The sequence below is a fragment of the Rhyacophila brunnea genome, unplaced genomic scaffold (assembly GCF_057557595.1).
Source record: "Rhyacophila brunnea isolate RB1 unplaced genomic scaffold, BYU_Rbru_1.0 scaffold_8, whole genome shotgun sequence".
Lineage (NCBI taxonomy): Eukaryota > Metazoa > Arthropoda > Insecta > Trichoptera > Rhyacophilidae > Rhyacophila > Rhyacophila brunnea.
In genome coordinates this window covers 30,087,053-30,108,700 of record NW_028233350.1, presented here as the reverse complement: position 1 = coordinate 30,108,700, position 21,648 = coordinate 30,087,053, and the positions used below count along the sequence as shown (strand labels likewise).

Genomic DNA, 21,648 nt, shown 5'->3' with positions numbered 1-21,648 from the left:
CAGAATCACCTCCGCCTTGCGCTACTAAGAATTTTCCAGGGTTTTTGCAAGGCGGTTTCATAGGCCCTGGCCGAATTCAAATTAACAATACCCGATGCGGGTAGAAGAACAGTTTTCAATAAGGCATATTCTCTCAGCCGGCACAATTGTCATTTGACTAGCATCAAGTAGAGTAGTTTGCGTGCCAAAGTCCTTAAGAAACCTCGATAGTAAATGCGAGGCATCCATAAAGGCATCTAGAAAAAAAAAAATGTGCGTTTAGTCCTAATCGGTAGACCAAGACATGGCTAACACCCTTTTCTCGTAAAAAAACTGTTATGGAGCATCTTCGTGAGGAGGAGACTTACGTAGAGTAAATAAAGATGAGATTAATTGTTATTTTGTACATTGCAGCTTTTATAAAATTATGAATTTGTTAAAGAAATGTCTTGATATTCTTTTAACAATGGAATATTCATCTGACCATTTATAATTGGAGTTAAAAAATGTATCTATTGATACTAAATAATGAAATAAACATCATAATTGGCACTAAAACCCAATTGAGGTGTTGGAGACTTCCAGAAAACGTATCCATTATTTTTTGTCTACCGTAACCATGCCGTCTTGTTCTACACAATAATTCAACCATCGTAGTTCTATGTAAGCCTTTCGACCCTCTTTTTCCCTTCTGCTTTGTAGAAGGATAAAGCCCAGCATTCCGACACATGCTAATATAGGGTTTTTCGAACTGCAGTAGGATTTATTTTCTATATAAATAATTAATTATTCTTCCACTAATTTCTTGGCTGATGTCATTTTGAGGAGTAATGCGTGATCCCTGGAGTCCAATTCTTGAATAAAGCAGTTGAAAACACCGCTTTAATGAAGCATTAATGAATCACGTAAAATTTTTAGTTTTACAGGAGATATTGTGTGTATAAAGCTTCGAACGAAATGCATTCGTGCGAGTGAGAAAGCATTCAGCATGCTTATACCTTATATCTATGAGTTAGAGTAAGATAGAAAGTAAACATGCCAAAACGAACCGTTTGTGAATTGTTGAAGTACGTAGCCAATTAATCTTTAAACAAGCTAGTTACGTCTCCAATATAACAATATTACAACACGGAATTTCAAACAAACATGTGTGTTTCTGTATTACAAAATCACAATAAATATTTAAGTGAGAGTTTAAACACAAACTAATACTTTCAGCGGTAATAGTTGTGTATAAGATAGAAAAAATAGAATAACAGCCTGCTCACTACGTACAAATTTTTGACGTTTAATAATATGTCAAAGTCAAATGGAGAGTTACTAACGCCTCTAGCGGCAAAGCGTGTATAGTTAAATTGCATACTGTACTCGACACCACCGGTCGACTTTTGATATACTTCGTTGTAGTAGGTTTGCGCTTAGGTTGTGCAACCGGTAATACTGCTTCATTCAAGAATTGGCCTTCAGATAGATTAACATATTTAACTATAAATGCGCTGCATCGTATATTTACCACTAATAGACGAGCGTTGAAAGGCTGTAATAAACCGCCCATAAATTTAATATATCGTGTTCTTGTATAGACTATCGTAACTTATATCGGAAAATTGTCATAACAGATCAAAAAAATGCACCAGTGTTGTAGGTTTTTCATTCAGCTTTCAAGAAAATATTTCAAAATAAATCCATTTTAAAAATATTTTTTCTACGTCGCTAAATCATATTTAATTTGAGATATTTTTATTGTTTAATTTAGAAAAACGCATTTTTTGCAGTACTTATTCCACTTTTAATCAATAAATTAGGACCTGTTTCGTCCACCTCGAGGGACATTTTCAACTGAATGATTAAAAGTGGAATAATTACTACAAAAAAAGCGTTTTTCTAAATTAAACAACAATACAATGCAGTTCTACCACGAATTGTCAGTTAACAAAATAAATGAGAAATTTTTAAAAATAAAATTTAAATTTCACATCTATTATCTATGATTTAGTTGAATTTCGAAAATTTACTAACACTATTGATTTTTTTAATTCTATTCGCAAAATCCACTCTTCGTCACTGGTATATATATATATATAGATATCTCTTCTCGATCTAAGTTGATCTTACGCGACGGTGCGCCAGGTATTTGTTGAACATTTTTTATTTGTTGATCTACCCTGATTTGTTGCTCCATTGCCAAAGATGACATACGAAATTGATCCATTTGGAGCAACAAAAGTATCGATCTATTAATAGAAGCCACGCCCATTTTACCCTCCCATATACATTTTACTCTTTTAGCTTCTGTTGATCCAATTTGAATGAACCAATCAGAGGGCTTCTTGTTCGGCATTGGTTTGAATGCATGTGACGCATTTGTTTACTCCTAAATTATTCGTTCAAGGACATTTTTAATGATTTGCACTCTAATGAAATCAATACAACCGCACAACTAATAAATAGATATTTGCGATTGCAATCTTCAAGAGAATCTTCGCTGAGATTTATTCTATTAGGGGTCATCCATATATGACGTCACGCTCTAGGAGGGGTCTAATTTATTAAAATGTGATGATTTCTGACGAAGAGGGCGGGGAGGACATAATAAAGACAGGATGGTAAAGGTTGTGACAATAGGGAAGGGGTGCTAAAATAGCTAAAATCACGTGACGTCGTATATGGACGGCCCCTTAAAAGTTTAAAAAATATACCGATTACTTGATAATTTTGTAAAAATAATTGTAGTACTTACATAATAAATAGGGTATACAAAATGTGAGTTGACACCAGAAGTGAAGGGTGGAGGTAGGCTGTTAAAATCCTCCATAAATAGTCTACACTAAATTTTGTTAACTAGTAATTGTTCTAAATATAAATAGGAAAGGCTGATGTAGGTTGACACCAGTAGCGAAAGGTGGAGGTAGGCTGTAAAAATCCGACTTAAGTAGGACATATTATTATATTAACTAATAATTGTTCTAAATATAAATAATGTAGACTGATGTAGGTTGACACCAGTAGCGAATGGTGGAAGTAGGCTGTTAAAATTAGCCACAAATAGTGCACACTAAATTTTGTTAACTAATAATTGTTCCAAATATAAATAGAGTAGACTGATGTGGATTGACACCAGTAGCGAAGAGTGGAGGTAGGCTGTTAAAATCCACCATAAATAGTGCACACCGGTAGCAATGGGTCGAGGTAGGCTGTTAAAATCCCCCATAAAGATTGCACACTATAATTTTGTTAAATTACTTGTTTTAAATATAAATAGAGTAGACTGATTTGAGTTGACACCAGTAACGAAGGGTGAAGGTAGGCTGTTAAAATCAGCCATAAATAGTGCACTCAAAACTTTGTTAACTAATAATTGTTCTAAATATAAATAGGGTTAACTGATGTGAGTTGACACCAGTAGCGAAGGGTGGATGTAGGCTGTTAAAATCCGCCATAAATAGTGCACACTAACTTTTGTTAACTAGTAATTGTTCTAAATATAAATAGGAAAGGCTGATGTGGCTTGACACCAGTAGCGAAGGGTGGGGGTAGGCTGTAAAAATCCTACATGAGTAGGACATAATATTATTATATTGACTAATAATTGATCTAAATATAAATAAAGTAGACTGATGTAGGTTGACATCAGTAGCGAATGGTGGAAGTAGGCTGTTAAAATTAGCCACAAATAGTGCACACTAAATTTTGTAAACTAGTAATTGTTCCAAATATAAATGGGGTAAACTGATGTGAGTTGACACCAGTAGCGAAGGGTGGATGTAGGCTGTTAAAATCCGCCATAAATAGTGCACACTAACTTTTGTTAACTAGTAATTGTTCTAAATATAAATAGGAAAGACTGATGTGAGTTGACACCAGTAGCGAAGGGTGGAGGTAGGCTGTAAAAATCCTACATGAGTAGGACATATTATTATATTAACTAATAATTGTTCTAAATATAAATAAAGTAGACTGATGTAGGTTGACATCAGTAGCGAATGGTGGAAGTAGGTTGTTAAAATTAGCCACAAATAGTGCACACTAAATTTTGTTAACTAGTAATTGTTCCAAATATAATTAGGGTTAACTGATTTGGGTTGACACCAGTAGCGAAGGGTGAAGGTAGGCTGTTAAAATCCGCCATAAATAGTGCACACTAAATTTTGTTAACTAATAATTGTTCTAAATATAAATAGGGTAAACTGATGTGAGTTGACACCAGTAGCGAAGGGTGGATGTAGGCTATTAAAATCCGCCATAAATAGTGCACACTAAATTTTGTTAACTAGTAATTGTTCTAAATATAAATAAGAAAGGCTGATCTGGGTTGACACCAGTAGCGAAGGGTGGATGTAGGCTGTTAAAATCCGCCATAAATTGTGCACATTATATTTTGTTAAATAGTAATTGTTCTAAATATAAATAGGAAAGGCTGATGTGGGTTGACACCAGTAGCGAAGGGTGGAGGTAGGCTGTAAAAATCCGACTTAAGTGGGACATATTATATTAACTAATAATTGTTCTAAATATAAATAAAGTAGACTGATGTAGGTTGACACCAGTGGCGAATGGTGGAAGTAGGCTGTTAAAATTAGCCACAAATAGTGCACACTAAATTTTGTTAACTAGTAATTGTTCTAAATATAAATAGGAAAGGCTGATGTGGGTTGACACCAGTAGCGAAGGGTGGAGGTAGGCTGTAAAAATCCGACTTAAGTGGGACATATTATATTAACTAATAATTGTTCTAAATATAAATAAAGTAGACTGATGTAGGTTGACACCAGTGGCGAATGGTGGAAGTAGGCTGTTAAAATTAGCCACAAATAGTGCACACTAAATTTTGTTAACTAGTAATTGTTCTAAATATAAATAGGAAAGGCTGATGTGGGTTGACACCAGTAGCGAAGGGTGGAGAAAGGCTGTAAAAATCCGACTTAAGTAGGACATATTATTATATTAACTAATAATTGTTCCAAATATAAATAAAGTAGACTGATGTAGGTTGACACCAGTAGCGAATGGTGGAAGTGGGCTGTTAAAATTAGCCACAAATAGTGCACACTAAATTTTGTTAACTAATAATTGTTCTAAATATAAATAGGGTAGACTGATGTGGATTGACACCAGTAGCGAAGAGTGGAAGTAGGCTGTTAAAATACCCCATAAATAGTGCACACTAAATTTTGTTAAACTAAACTTATGAATAGTGTAGACTAATCTGGGTTGACACCAGTGCCGAAGGGTGGAGGTAGGCTGTTAAAATCCGGCATAAATTTTGCACACTAAATTTGGTTAACTAATAATTGTTTTAAATATAAATAGGGTAGACTGATGTGGGTTGACACCAGTAGCAAAGGGTTGAGGTAGGCTGTTGAAATCTACCATTAATAGTCCACATTACATTTTGTTATCCCATTCGCTGCGTCCAACGCAACTGGTGCGTTGCCCATCAGGTGGCCATCAGATATAATTAGCATGTTATTTAAATGCGGTAATTAAATATTAATTAAAAGGTCTGCAGCGAAAAGTTATCCGCTGGCGCAACTAATTCGGTGAGACTATATCGTTTCCAGTCTAAAACATTAAGAATATGTGGAGGATTTATCAGAACAACAACCATTCACGTAGTAAAAGCGAAAGTCAGTGTTCCTCCAATAAATGTCAGGAAATGGGCACTGGCTACAAAGACATGGAAGTGGAAATCTATAATGGATAACTCCATATTGGCAAAGGTGAAACTCCTATACGAACTCATTGAATCAATACATACTATGAGAAACAAAAACTCCCACTACTGGTAGAAATCCGTCAAGCTACAGAAAGTAGAAACGTTTTAAAAACAAAATGCCTAAGTATGTATTCGCTGAGTAAGCCAGCTGTACGTACGACCTCAGCTCTGTTATAGAATTGGATATCAAAGGAATCGACAAACCAAAATGGAGCAAGTCATCCGCTAAATCAAAAGAGTTCATCGAAAAAACGCTGATAGAGAGGTACGTAAGATGGATCCACCTCTATACAGATGGGTTCATAAATGAGAATAGTGCAGGAGCAGCTCTCGTGATACCAGAAGTAGGTATAAACAACAGCGGGAAGCTAACCTCAGCAATACCGATAATGACTGCGGAGCTGATCGCGATAAGCGAGGCAATAAAATATGCATTAATCGGTGGTTTCTCTGCGCAACCCGCTGTCATATTAACAGACTCCAAAAGTGCTTTACAACACCTTACCGCAGCTACTCGCTCACATAACTGTAAAAGCATAGCATACCACATCCTTGACCAGATTGAGGCCAATAAACATAGAGGCGAATACCAATGCCTTCAATGGATCTTATCGCACATGGGTATTGAGGGTAATGAAAGAGCGAATGATCTGGCAAAGGAACGTGGCCAATCAAGGATGTCATCACCACGATGTCGGTACCAGAATACCTAGACTGGAATGAGGCCATAAAGAAAATGTCTTTCTTAATGAAATGAAAATGAAATGAAAATGTCTTAAAAAGCAAGTAGATAGATTTTCTAGGGCATCACTAGAAAAGTGGAAATAGAGTAAGCCCATTCTACCATCCCCACAACAGTTGCCCTGAGTGTAGAGTCTCGTTTGAAGAGAAATGAGCTTAAGCTGATACTTATTAAGAGCAGGACACAAAATGGGTAAAAGATTTGATGTCATCATGGAAAGAAGCGATTCGCAGCTCTGCGCGAATATGAATGTGATGTTTTAGAGGACATTGTACATATATTATAGTAGTACAGTGCCCGAAATATGAACGACAAAGAGTACAACTGTGAATTGTGGATATCTTTGAGAATGTCGACGAATTGAAAGGTACCCTGGCGAAGGGTAGGGCGGAAGAGCTTTGCAGTATTGTAAAGTTCTTTAACAGAATTCGAGTGAGGGCCTGACTGGTGGATCCTCTTCTTGATGAAAAGAGGCGATATGACAGCGAGTCGAAGTCAAAACCTCGGTAGAATCATAATAAAAAAATGTGTAGATAGTGTTGGTTAGTTTTTAAAATTCAATTAAACCCTACCTAATCCAAGCCATAGTAGGTAATAGTAAAAAAATATTCGCTTATCCATAAAACATATAAAATGAGATAATTAAACCATACATCATTTTAGATACTTATCTATTTTATAAATAGAAAAATATTTTTTATCGATTATGGTTTGATTTAGCCATGGTTTAATGAATTGAACGTGATTAAAGTGAACTAACCAACACCAACTGCTCCTAATATGTATTCTGAATTCAACGAAAATAAACAAGTATGACTGAAAAAGTGTGCAATATTTTTGTCGGATCGCCCATACGCCGTACTTAGCACAGATGCCGTAACTGACGTATTTAGGTATTTTCATGTTTTTATGTATTTGGATTCTGCAGAGTTTTTGTATACGATCGGTAAATAAATCCAAGCCGTAACAGCTATAGTTACAGGAAATATCAAGGAATTAAATAGCCGTATTTGTTAATGGATAATTAACATGACATGACCGTTTGTGGAGTTTCACGCATGCTATTTCATCACTGTTTATAGTGATAAAATATGTTTATGTAGCGTCTGTAAGTTCCTTGGTTGCTAAGAGCGTCTATAATAGAAGATTTTTTTATTGAATCAAATGCCTTCTCATAATCAATGAAACCAAGGTATAGTGGCAGTCTGTATTCTTGATACCGTTCTATAACTTCTTAGACGACTTGGATGTGGTCCATTGAGCTATAGCCTCTTCTGAACCCAGCTTGCTCTCTCGGTTGATTCTCATCTAGAGCAGTTTCTAGGCGGTTGGAGGGTATTTTTGTAAAAACTTTGTACAGAATTGGCAATAAGCTGATTAACTGATAAATTTTCAGGTCTTCCTGATCTCTCTTTTTATAGAGGATGATGATCGAGGCACTTTTCCACGCCTCTGGGACATTTTTTTTGCGCAGGCAGGTTGTGAACAGTCGTGCTAGCACTTCGTTCACGGTCTGTCCGGCTCTCTTGAGAATGTTGATCGTAAGCCCATCTTCTCCTGGAGCTTTTCCATTTTTCATGCCTCTTATTGCATGCTCTACCTCGTAGGAAGTGACTTCAAGAAGACAGTTTTTGTCATCATCGTTCCTCAGATGGTTTGAACTAGTCGAATTTTTTCCATTTTCGTCATTATAGAGCGAACTGTAGAATTCCACCACTCTGTTCAATAAACTATCCCAGTTTCGCAAAACAGTAGTCCCGTTCTCCACTTTTAGTGCTGTGATTTGTCTTCTCCCTATCCCTAACCGTTGTTTGTTTTTGTTCAGACTTCTCCCTGCTTTCACAGTAGCCTGTATCAGCGTCATATTAAATCTACGGAGGTCTTCACGTATGTTTTTACGGAGAGTTTTGCAAAGAGTAGAGTATTCGGGATCGTTTGATACTTGAATATGACTCTTTGTTACCCTTCGCTGTTTCATTAGATTTGACGTATCGGTTGAAAGCTTATTTGAGGGTGCGGGCTCTGATGCGACTTTGTCTGGTTGTTTTGAAGATTTTAGTATTATGCGCGTTATGTTTTCTGCATTCGAGAGGGAGATAGGATCATTTTAAGCCTGGAAAGATGTAAGTCTATTTGTCAGTTCAGTCTCAAATTCGGCTTAGCTTCTCAAGTGTATAATACCCTTGGGCTTCTTCAGCAGTTTGGATCTTTCGAGATCAGTGTTAAATCTTATCTTGCATCTCACCATGCGATGGTCACTGCCTGTATTGAATCTGTTGAGTACGGTGCAGTCTTGAAAAATATCCTTTTTATTGGTGAGAATGTAATCAATGTCACTGGTTCCTCCTGCTGGGCTCCTTTACGTCCATTTACGAGGAGGCTTCTTTTTGAAGAAGGAGTTCATGACATGCAGGTTATTTCTTTCGGTAAACTCGACCAGCATGTCGTCCTTTGTGTCCCTCTGGCCGCATCCAAAGCGCCCGACAGCTATATCGTCGCGATAGTAGGAGCCGATCCGCGCATTAAAGTCACCCATTATGATGTTATAGTGGCAATTACGCTTGTTTTTTAATTTATCTATGCCTTCGTAAAGGTCCTCCACATCTTCATCGGGGTAGCCTTGTGTAGGAGCATACACTTGTATTAGACGAAGTTGGTATCTGCTATTGATTTGGATGATCAGACTTGCCACCCTATTAGATAAACAGTCGAATTCCACTATGCGGTTTTTCCATGCTTTATGAATAATAAATCCGACACCGCTAGTGCGTCCACTTGTAGTTCCTTTATAGCAGAGCACATGTCCGCTGTGTAAGTTGATGATAGCTTCATCTTTACGTCGGACTTCGCTGAGGCCGACGACGTCCCAGTGGATTCCGCTGAGTTCTTGCTGAAGTTCCTCAAGTTTGGCGTTGCTGGATAGTGTTCTGGCGTTATGCGTGGCTATGGTCATCGGTAGGCAGCCGTTGCCGTTGCTCCGGGGATTATTAGCACCCTCTGCCTTCCTTTGCTGATTGCTGCCGTGATCAGTGTCAGGTTGGTATCCGGAGAATAAGGGCCGAGATTTATTGTTGTTGGTTTTCATCGGGGGGTTTTCGGACATAACACACCACGCTGTCCGAACGGGTTGGTGTGCGGTTTTCTGTCGGGGTTTCCATTCCATAGCCAAAGGTTTCTCGTTTTTAGGCGCCAGAGATCGCCTTTCGCCCTTCTCTGTCAGCTATGGATTGACTGCATTGGAGCTGAAATGGAGATGGACGGGGCACATTGCTCGCCGAAAGAACGGCCGCTGGACAAATAGCGTCATCCAGTGGTACCCAAGGGGCACGAACCGGCCACAGGGTCGCCCTAAAAGCCGCTGGATTAATGAACTGGTAAAGTTCGGCGGAAATACGTGGCAGCAAACGACACAGGACCGAGAGAGTTGAAAGAAGCTTAGGGAGGCCTCCATCCAGCAGTGGATTGACCCCGGCTGATGATGATGATGAAATAGCCGTATTTACAAAGTTTGAGAAAAAACTCAATAAAGATTAAGCGATTCGGTTGTAACTATCATTTACTAAAGGATATTAGCCGTATCTGACATAGATACGGCTAATATCCCTTATTTTTTCGTAGTAAAACGAAAACCCGAAACCCGAAACCCGAAAACCCGAAACGGCGTAGTATCGCTGTTGTTACGGCCATAATACCTTAGTAATAATACTGTGTATCTATACTGTTGATCGTTATTCCGCGACGGTTATTAGTAGCCGTATTCGATATTTGACAGTTCCAGTATAAGATTAGTGATTTTATAACCGTGCATTTGGTGTGTTTTTGAGGATATTGCAGTCATAATAATATTGTGAGTCAGGAATACTATTCCAGGTATTAAAAATCATCATATTGTCTTCCTTTTCCAGGTATGTATTTCAAAGCAGACTACTTGTGCTGTGAACCATTTTCATATTTGTTTTTCTCCAATATTTCCATATCACCACAGAGACGTTCAAATTTAGAGCTTCATAATTCTTCATTTTTTTAAATCCAGCAATTGCATTTCAAACTTTCTAATGTCAACATTAAAGAGAGAGAAAAATAATTCTGTTATCGTAGCATTGATAGGTTCTTTTAACAAAGACTCTCGTCATTTTGCTGTTTCTGAATTCCTGAAACCTGTTGAGAAAAGCTTCTCTCATATTTAAAATTGTTGTTTTTAAATAGCATGTTATGTCAATATCAGAATTATTTTCTTGGCGATGTTTTAGCAGGCTTAGAAAGTGAATCGAAGATTCTCTTTCGAAATCTTGAGCAAAAAGGGATAATTTGTTTTCGAATGAAATAACTACTTCCTACATCAAAAAATGTGTGTTTCCTTCACCCTGCAGTTTACGATTAAGCTGATTTAGTTGAGACGTAACGTCTACCACGAAATAATTTTTTTGGATCAACTGATTGTCCGTTATTTCTAGATATTGAACACCCTTCTAAAGGAGAAATGCTTTAATTTCTGTTAATAAGGTAGTGAATCGTTTTAAAACAATAAACAGTGTACCATATTATGCAGCAGAAGATCTGCGTACTCACTCTCCATTTCAACTAAAAAATCTTGAAATTGGCGATGATTAAGAGCTAACTTTGCAAATTTCTTCTGGAAATGTGTGCGCACAAAGCGCTTCTTGACGAATGATGCAATGGTAAGCAACTCGTGATTATTTTTTTCTTTCAAAATAATAACAAACCTTTTTTCTACGCCGGCCATTTCGCTATATCTGTTCAAATTGACACAATTTTATCAAGTGGAATATGATATTTTTCCATGCACTCAATTACAGCATTTTCAATATCCTCTCCACGTATTTGATCCTTGAGTGGCAATAATCTTTAAAGTTCTTCTTTAAGATCTGTAGATAAAATTATGGTTCAAATTTGTGCTGTATCCTTTATGTAACAAGACTCGTCAACTGCTATTAATAAAGCTGAAACTTATTTAAGATCTTTGATTTGCTGGTTGGTTATATTCGAAGAGATTATGACATTCTATCTCTCACTGTTTCAGTCCGTACGTGGAAATTTAAGGCAGCACCACACTCAAGGGGCCAAAGACCCACATGCAGCTCGCGAGCCGCGGTTTGCCGACCACTGGTCTACCTTATATTTATATTTAGTACAGTTATTTTAACAAAATTGTATGTGCACTATTTATGGTGGATTTTAACAGGCTACCTCTACTCATCGCTACTGGTGTCAACCCACATCAGTCTACCCTATTTCTATTTAAAACAATTAGGTTAACAAAATTCAATATGCACTATTTATGGCGTATTTTTACAGCCTACCGCCACCCTTCGCTACTGGTGTCAGCCCACATCAGTCTACCCTATGTCTATTTAGAACAATTAGGTTAACAAAATTCAATATGCACTATTTATGGCGTATTTTAACAGCCTACCTCTACCCTTCGCTACTGGCGTCAACCCATATCAGTCTACCCTATTTATATTTAAAACAATTAGGTTAACAAAATTCAATATGCACTATTTATGGCGTATTTTTACAGCCTACCGCCACCCTTCGCTACTGGTGTCAGCCCACATCAGTCTACCCTATTTCTATTTAGAACAATTAGGTTAACAAAATTCAATATGCACTATTTATGGCGTATTTTAACAGCCTACCTCTACCCTTCGCTACTGGCGTCAACCCATATCAGTCTACCCTATTTATATTTAGAACAATTAGGTTAACAAAACTTAGTATGCACTAATTATGGCGTATTTTAACAGCCTACCTCCATTCTTCGCTACTGGTGTCAACCTAAATCAGTCTACCGTATTCATATTTAGAACAAATGGTTTATCAAAAATTAATATGTCCTATTTATGGCGGATATTAACCGGTCCAAATTTATTTATTAAAGTGGAATAAGTACTACAATTTTTTTTAAAAACAACAATACAATGCAGTTTTACCATGCATTGACTGTTAACAAAATAAAAGCTTTAGTATACTTTGGGTGATACGAAAAAATTATGCACATTTTTTCATTCATACTTATTTGTTTTCGTTGGATTAAGAATACATATAACAGATATTGTTGATTCATTTTTTTAAATTTATTAAGCTCCGCCTAAACCAACCTATAATAGAAAAAAATATTATTCTATCATTAAATATTAAAAGTTATTTATGATTTCAATTGCATGATTTTAGATATTTTATAGATAGACGAGTATTTTTTGACTATTCTCTATTATGGCTTGGTTTTCGCAGGGTATAATTGAACTTTAAAAACAACTTAACCAACACTATCTGTAAATTTTAGTCGTATTTTAATCAATGAATACAAATACGTATGACTGACAAAGTTTAGTCTGCACCATTTATGGCGGATCTTAACAGCCTACCTCTAACCTTCGCCACTGCTAGGTATATACTTCTTAAGTGGAGGGATCGTGTGTTTCATTGACAGTCTGGTGAATAAGCGTGTTTTAGATATTGTTTAAAATAAATAACAATAAGTATTTAATTTAATTAATGAATAAAATTACTCACCTCATTATTTTTCATTATTGCTCAAAGTATCATTAAATCATTATCATTGGTTTTGAAGTTCGGCGAGGATGTTTCAGCGCCTTGATACGGCGTCATATTTCGAGTTAGAATAATAATCATGTACCTACCTGCCTAAGTATATTATTCTAATTATAAAACGCGTGTACGGGAGTTCACCGTGATAACTGTGATAACTGACGTGGATTTCCCGACCGAATTGCAGATTTCTTGCCGTTTTTTCTAACGTGTATGTTTCTAAGATTTTTCAAAATAATGTTATTTCTATAATAAAAAACCTTGTGTGTATTCTATATTGATTAAAAAATATAATTTCATCATCATAAGTAGGTACAATAACGTATAATTATTCGACATGAATATTGTAGGTTAACCGAAATTAAAACACTAATATATTATATTGTAAATAAATAGTAATTACATTATATTTACAATTCCTTGTGTATACTATATTGGTATTTTGAATTGATAATATTTATAAGTAAATACCTATGTCTGACTATACTAAGTCACCCACCCGCACGCTGTGAATGGCTTTGAACTATGGATTGAGGAAAATAATGATCCTAGCTAATAAAAAATGCTATACATAAGGGTTTTGGCTTTAAACTTGTACAAATAAAATGCTTTTGGGTTTAATATATAGACATAATTTAAAAGTATTTTGGAAATAGTGTAAATAATTATAATTAATTGTTATTCGAGAAATGGATACAGTTAAGAAGGTTCTAATAATTGATAAACTGTAAATTATTCTCATCATTAATTTTTGAGACTTTCATGGTTGTTTTTTATCGTAATAGATTTTTGGGTTTCCACCGTGTGTACTTCTTCCTTCTTTCCTCGACGTTTAGGGCTCGTTGTAGATAATGCATGATAATGGCCTCTGCAATGAGCCCGAAATCATTGACCGGGTTATCCTTTACTATATTAGTATCAATTGAGCTAGCTATGAATAGATTTTGATGTCCGCTTACAAAACCACTATAAAGTTTAAGCGATACCTATATAAATTTAAAAAAAAACATTTTTCAGAATTAGGCTTTGTCTAAAATGAAAACCTGAAATACGCAAAACAAAAATCAGTCAATAACCATGTGATAAATAATATTTTTTTTTCAATATTAGTGTTGAAAGTGCGGAAGTAAAATTTTTATAGTTTTTAGGTAAATTGCAGATTTAAATGTGTATTCACGTTCTTTTAATGCTGAAATTTTGGGAGTCCAATGTCACATAGTTTTCGAAATACATACTTCTTAAACTACGGTAGACCAATTTATACATTAGACCTGAAAGAGTGGATGTCCATTTTAAGTCATTTTTGCTTTGAGCTATAGCAAAAAGATTGTTGCAAAAGTGCGGAAGTCCAATATACGGAGTTTTAGTCCGAATGCGAGGGAGTATTTTTAAATAGATTAGGAATGCTGAAGTGACACTTGGACTGCGTTTTTGGCTATCACCCGCCTCGTCGAATATTGTAGTCTGTTTAAGGTTTACAAATTAAACTACAATCAAATATTATTTGGCTTGGTTTACGCAGGGTTTAATTATTTTTTTTAAAACTAACTATCACTATCTGACAATTAATGGAAACAAAGTCTTTCGTATGGCTGGCAAAGCTTAGTGTCCACTATTTATGTCGGATTTTAACAGCCTGCCTCCACCCATTGCTATTGGTGTGCACTATTTGTGGTGGATTTTTACAGCCTACATCCAACCTTCGCTACACTACAACTAACAATTAGTTTAAGAAGAATTAATGTGCGCTATTTATGGCGGATATCAACAGTCTACCTCCACTCTTCGCTACTGGTGTCAACCCATATAAGTCTACCCTATTTACATTTAGAACAATTAGTTTAACAGAATTTAGTGTACTGTTTATGGTGGATTTTGACAGCCTACCTCCACCCATTGCTATTGGTGTGCAATATTTATGGTGTATTTTATCAGCCTACCTCCACCTTTCGCTAATGGTGTCAACCCATGTCAGTTTACCGTATTCATATTTAGAGCAAATGTTGATTTAAAAACATTTAATGTGTGCTATTTATGATGGATTTTGACAGCCTACCTCCACCCATCGCTACTGGTGTGCACTATTTATGGTGGATTTTAGCAGCCTACCTTCAACCTTCGCTACACTACAACTAACAATTGGTTTAGGAAAAATAATGTGCGCTATTTATGGCGGGTATTAACAGCCTACCTCCACCCTTCGCTAATGGTGTCAACCCATATCAGTCTACCGTATTCATATTTAGGACAAATGGTTTAACAAAACTTATTTTGCGCTATTTATGGTGGATATTAACAACCTATCTCCACTCCTCGCTACTGGTGTCAACCCGTATCAGTCGACCCTATTTATATTTAGAACAATTAGCTTAAGAGAATTTAGTGTGCAATGTTTGTGGTGGATTTTGACAGCCTTCCTCCACCCATCGCTACTGGTGTGCACTATTTATGGTGGGTTTTAACAGCCTATCTCCAACCATCGCTACACTACAACTAACAATTAGTTTAGTAAAAATTAATGTGCGCTATTTATGGCAGATATTAACAGCCTACCTCCACTCCTCGCTACTGGCGTCAACCCATATCAGTCGACCCTATTTATATTTAGAACAATTTCTTTAACAGAATTTAGTGTGCACTGTTTATGGTGGATTTTGACAGCCTACCTTCACCCATCGCTACTGGTGTGCACTATTTATGGTGGATTTTAACAGCCTACCTTCAACCTTCGCTACACTATAACTAACATTTTGTTTAGGAAACATTAATATGCGCTATTTATGGCGGATATTAACAGCCTACCTCCACCCTTCGCTACTGTCCACCCATATCAATCTACCTTATTCACATTTAAAACAATTTGTTTAACAGAATTTAGTGTGCACTATTTATGGTGGATCATAATTTGCGCATATTGATTCATGAGATACACACCTACAAATTAACACATCGGCATTTATTGCAATATCAACTAAAGATTAGTCACGCATGTATTTTTTTCAAATCGCCTTCCACTACTTAACAATTAGGTAGGTACCATCAATTTCTGATTAGCAAAGTTCATATTATTATTACTGCATTCCTTCAGTCGTCGCAATCAAAGTGTCTAGTTACCAATGTATTTTGTTGTTGTCTACCTACTACAGACACATTCCATTCTGGATCATCTTTAGTTTGGTTTTGTGAGAATATAAATGGAGCCACAAAATGGCAACCTTCCTACCAGATACATAATAAATATATTCATTTCTGGATCATCTTTAGTTTGGTTTTGTGAGAATATAAATAGAGCCACAAAATGGTAACCTTCTTACCAGATACATTATAAATATATTCATTTCTGGATCATATTTAGTTTGGTTTTGTGAGAATATAAATGGAGCCACAAAATGGCAACCTTCCTACTAGATACATAATATATATTAACTTCTGGACCAACTTTAGTTCAGCTTTGAGAATATAAATAGAGCAACAAAATGGCAACCTTTGTTAGAAAAATGGCCGTTTCTAGAACAATTTGAGCATATTTTTATGACGAGTACATCGACTGGAGTTAGTGCCAAACTGGCAACCTAGGAAACTATTGAAGCGATGTTGTCAATTCGCGCAGACGTATTCTATTCCAACGAAGATAAATGGCTTTAAAGGTGGATCAACACCTCCTCTAACTTCTTACACGATCAACAAACAACTTCTCGTTCAACGACTTCAATAGTTTCCTAGGTTGCCAGTTTGGCACTAACTCCAGTCGATGTACTCGTCATAAAAATATGCTCAAATTGTTCTAGAAACGGCCATTTTTCTAACAAAGGTTGCCATTTTGTTGCTCTATTTATATTCTCAAAGCTGAACTAAAGTTGGTCCAGAAGTTAATATATATTATGTATCTAGTAGGAAGGTTGCCATTTTGTGGCTCCATTTATATTCTCACAAAACCAAACTTAAGATGATCCAGAAATGAATATATTTATAATGTATCTGGTAAGAAGGTTACCGTTTTGTGGCTCTATTTATATTCTCACAAAACCAAACTAAAGATGATCCAGAAATGAATATATTTATTATGTATCTGGTAGGAAGGTTGCCATTTTGTGGCTCCATTTATATTCTCACAAAACCAAACTAAAGATGATCCAGAATGGAATGTGTCTGTAGTAGGTAGACAACAACAAAATACATTGGTAACTAGACACTTTGATTGCGACGACTGAAGGAATGCAGTAATAATAATATGAACTTTGCTAATCAGAAATTGATGGTACCTACCTAATTGTTAAGTAGTGGAAGGCGATTTGAAAAAAAATACATACGTGACTAATCTTTAGTTGATATTGCAATAAATGCCGATGTGTTAATTTGTAGGTGTGTATCTCATGAATCAATATGCGCAAATTTTGATCCACCATAAATAGTGCACACTAAATTCTGTTAAACAATTTGTTTTAAATGTGAATAGGGTGGATTGATATGGGTGGACAGTAGCGAAGGGTGGAGGTAGGCCGTTAATATCCGCCATAAATAGCGCATATTTATTTTTCCTAAACAAATTGTTAGTTGTAGTGTAGCGAAGGTTGGAATCAGGCTGTTAAAATCCACCATAAATAGTGCACACTAGTAGCGATGGGTGGAGGTAGGCTGTCAAAATCCACCACAAACAGTGCACACTAAATTCCGTTAAACTAATTGTTCTAAATATAAATAGGGTCGACTGATATGTGTTGACACCAGTAGCGAAGGGTGGAGGTAGGCTGTTAATATCCGCCATAAATAGCGCATATTAATTTTTCCTAAACAAATTGTTAGTTGTAGTGTAGTGAAGGTTGGAGGTAGGCTGTTAAAATTCACCATTAATAGTGCACACCAGTAGCGATGGGTGGAGGTAGGCTGTCAAAATCCACCATAAACAGTGCACACTAAATTCTGTTAAACTAATTGTTCTAAATATAAATAGGGTCAACTGATATGGGTTAACGCCAGTAGCGAAGGGTGGAGGTAGGCTGTTAATATCCGCCATTAATAACGCATATTAATTTTTCCTAAACAAATTGTTAGTTGTAGTGTAGCGAAGGTTGGAGGTAGGCTGTTAAAATCCACCATAAATAGTGCACACCAGTAGCGATGAGTGGAGGTAGGCTGTCAAAATCCACCACAAACAGTGCACACTAAATTCTGTTAAACTAATAACCTTTCTAAATATGAATACGGTAGACTGATATGGGTTGACACCATTAGCGAAGGGTGGATGTAGGCTGTTAATATCCGCCATAAATAGCGCACATTAATTTTTTCTAAACTAATTATTAGTTGTAGTGTAGCGAAGGTTGGAGGTAGGCTGTTAAAATCTACCATAAATAGTGCACACCAGTAGCGATGGGCGTAGGTAGGCTGTCAAAATCTACCATAAACAGTGCACACTAAATTCTGTTAAACTAATTGTTATAAATATAAAAAGGGTCGACTGATATGGGTTAACGCCAGTAGCGAAGGGTGGAGGTAGGCTGTTATTATCCGCCATTAATAGGGCAGATTAATTTTTCCTAAACAAATTGTTAGTTGTAGTGTATTGAAGGTTGGAGGTAGGCTGTAAAAATCCACCATTAATAGTGCACACCAATAGCGATGGGTGGAGGTAGGCTGTCAAAATCCACCATAAACAGTGCACACTAAATTCTGTTTAACTAATTGTTCTAAATGTAAATATGTAGACTTATATGGGTTGACACCAGTAGCGAAGAGTGGTGGTAGGCTGTTAATATTCACCATAAATAGCGCACATTAAATTTTGTTAAGCCAATAATTGCTCTTAATATGAATACGGTAGACTGATGTGGGTTGACACCAGTAGCTAAGGGTGGAGATAGGCTGTAAAAATCCGACATAAATAGGACAAATTAATTTTTGTTGAACTAATAACTGTTACTAATTTTTCTAAATATAAATACGGTAGACTGATGTGGGTTGACACCAGTAGCAAAGAATGGAGGTAGGCTGTTAAAATACGCCATAAATAGTGCATACTAAGTTTTGTTAACCTAATTGTTCTAAATATAAATAGAGTAGACTGATATGGGTTGACGCCATTAGCAAAGGGTGGAGGTAGGCTGTTAAAATACGCCATAAATAGTGAATATTGAATTTTGTTAACTTAATTATTCTAAATAGAAATAGGGTAGACTAATGTGGGTTGACACCAGTAGCGCAGAGTGGAGGCAGCCTGTTAAAATCTACTATAAATACTAAATAGTGCACATAAAAATTTTGTTTAAATAATTGTACTAAATATAGAAATAGAGTAGACCAGTGGTCGGAAAACCGCGGCTCGTGAGCCGCATGTGGCTCTTTGGCCCCTTGAGTGTGGTGCTGCCACAAATGTCTGAAACGGACTGAAAAAGTGATAGATAGAATGTCAAAAACTGTTCGAATATAACCAATCAGCAAGTCGAAGATCTTAAATAAGTTTCAGCTTTATTAATAGCAGTTGACGAGTCTTGTTACATAAATGTTACAGCATAAATTTGAACCATTAATTTTATCTACAGGTCTTAAAGAAGAACTTTAAAGATTATCGCTACTCAAGGGTCAAACACGTGGAGAGGATATTGAAAATGCTGTAATTGAGTGCATGGAAAAATATCGTATTCCACTTGATAAAATAGTGTCAATTTGAACAGATAGAGCGAAATGTATGGCCGGCGTAGGATAAAGGTTTGTTATTATTTTGAGAGAAAAAAATAATCACGAGTTGCTTACCATTGCATCATTTGTCAAAAAGCGCTTTGTGCGCACACATTTCCAGAAAAAATTTGCAAATTTAGCTCTTAATCATCGCCAATTTAAAGATTTTTTAGTTGAAATAGAAAGTGAGTACGCAGATCTTCTGCAGTTTAATATGGTACATTGTTTATCGTTTTAAAACGATTCGCTTCCTTATTAACAGAAATTAAAGCATATCACCTTTAGAAGGGTGTTAAATATCTAGAAATAAAGAACAATCAGTTGATCTAAAAAAAATATTTCGTGGTAAACGTTACGTGTCACCTAAATCAGCTTAATCGTAAACTGCGGAGGGAAGGAAACACACATTTTTGATGTAGGAAGAAGTAATTTTATTCGAAAACAAATTATCCCTTTTTGCTCAAGATTTCGCTGCAAGATTAGCCTGCTGAAACATCCTCAAGAAAATAATTCTGATATTGACATATGCTATTTAAAAACAACAATTTTAAATATGAGGGAAGCTTTTCCCAACATGTTTTATGAATTCAGAAACAGCAAAGTGACGTTAATCTTTGTTAAAAGAAACTATCAATGCTACGGTAACAGAATTATTTTTCTCTTTTAATGTTGACATTAACTGTTACAAAGTTAAATAATGTTGACAAAGCTTGAAATGCAATTGCTGGATTTAAAAAATGAAGAATTATGGAGCTCTAGATTATTTTTTCTATCTCTGTGCTGATAAGGAAATATTGGAGAAAAACAAATATGAAAATGGTTCACAGCACAAGTAGTCTGCTTTGAAATACATACCTGGAAAAGGATGACAATATGATGATTTTTAACACCTGGAATAGTATTCCTGACTCATAATATTATTATGACTGCAATATCTTCAAAAACACACCAAATGCACGGTTAAAAAATCACTAATCTTATACTGGAACTATCAAATATCGAATACGGCTACTAATAACCATCGCGGAATAACGATCAACAGTATCAACACACAGTATTATTAATAAGGTATCATGGCCGTAACAACAGCGATACTACACCGTTTCGGGCGTAAGTACAAAAAACTAAGGGTTATTAGCCGTATCTATGTCAAATACGGCTAATATCCTTAAGTAAATGATAGTTACAACCGAATCGCTCAATATTTATTGATTTTTTTTCTCAAACTTTATGAATACGGCTATTTCATCATCAGCATCAGCCGGGGTCAATTCACTGCCTGATGAAGGCCTCCCCAAGCTTTTTCCAACTCTCTGGATCCTTTGTCGTTCGCTACCACGTATTTCCACCAAAATTTACCAGTTCGTCAATCCAGCGGCTTTTAGGGCGACTCTGTGGCCGTTTTGTGCCTCTTAGCCTTTGAACATTTCTCGTTTTGAGGGTCCACGTCTCGCAGCCATACGTGAGCACGGGTGGCACACATTGGTCGAACACCCTACACTTAAGATACAACGGTAGGTCACTCTTGAAGATACTATTCAGACGTCCGAAAGCACTCCATCCCAGCTTTTTTCTTCGAGCAATTTCATCGTGCACGCTTCCGTCTATGGACACCTGCTGTCCAAGATATACGTAGCTTCTGACTTGCTCGAGTTTGGTGCCATTAGTACAGATATTCGTAGGGTCCGAAAAACAGTTCCTCATCACTTTTGTCTTTGAGACGTTTATGTAACTTTAGGCCAACCGTTTGACTGACATCCGCGAGTTCTTGCATTCTACCTTGGAAGTCTTTCGGGTCTTGTGAAGGTATTACAATATCATCTGCAAAGCGCAGGTGACTGAGGTGCTCCCCATTAATTGGAACACCTTTTTCCTCCCAATCAAGTTTCCTAAATAAGTCCTCAAGAGTAGCGGTGAATAGTTTAGGTTAAATGGTATCACCTTGCCGGTGTGACAAACGGTC

General features: G+C 36.3%; 2 protein-coding genes across 2 annotated transcripts in view; both read right to left on the bottom strand.

The window, feature by feature from the left end:
• The window catches only part of LOC147064124 (carboxypeptidase Q-like), a 60,720-nt gene that overhangs the window by 23,129 nt on the left and 15,943 nt on the right, over positions 1-21,648 (bottom strand). The window lies entirely within an intron of this gene.
• Positions 8,797-9,600, bottom strand: LOC147064127 (protein CFDP2-like). Its single transcript, XM_085958661.1, has one exon. It carries the CDS (start codon positions 9,598-9,600, stop codon positions 8,797-8,799), a length of 804 nt encoding a protein of 267 aa, XP_085814787.1.

Coding starts and splice junctions, on each gene's coding strand:
- LOC147064127 (XM_085958661.1), bottom strand. CDS start 9,600: ATGGAATGGAAACCCCGACAGAAAACCGCACACCAACCCGTTCGGACA.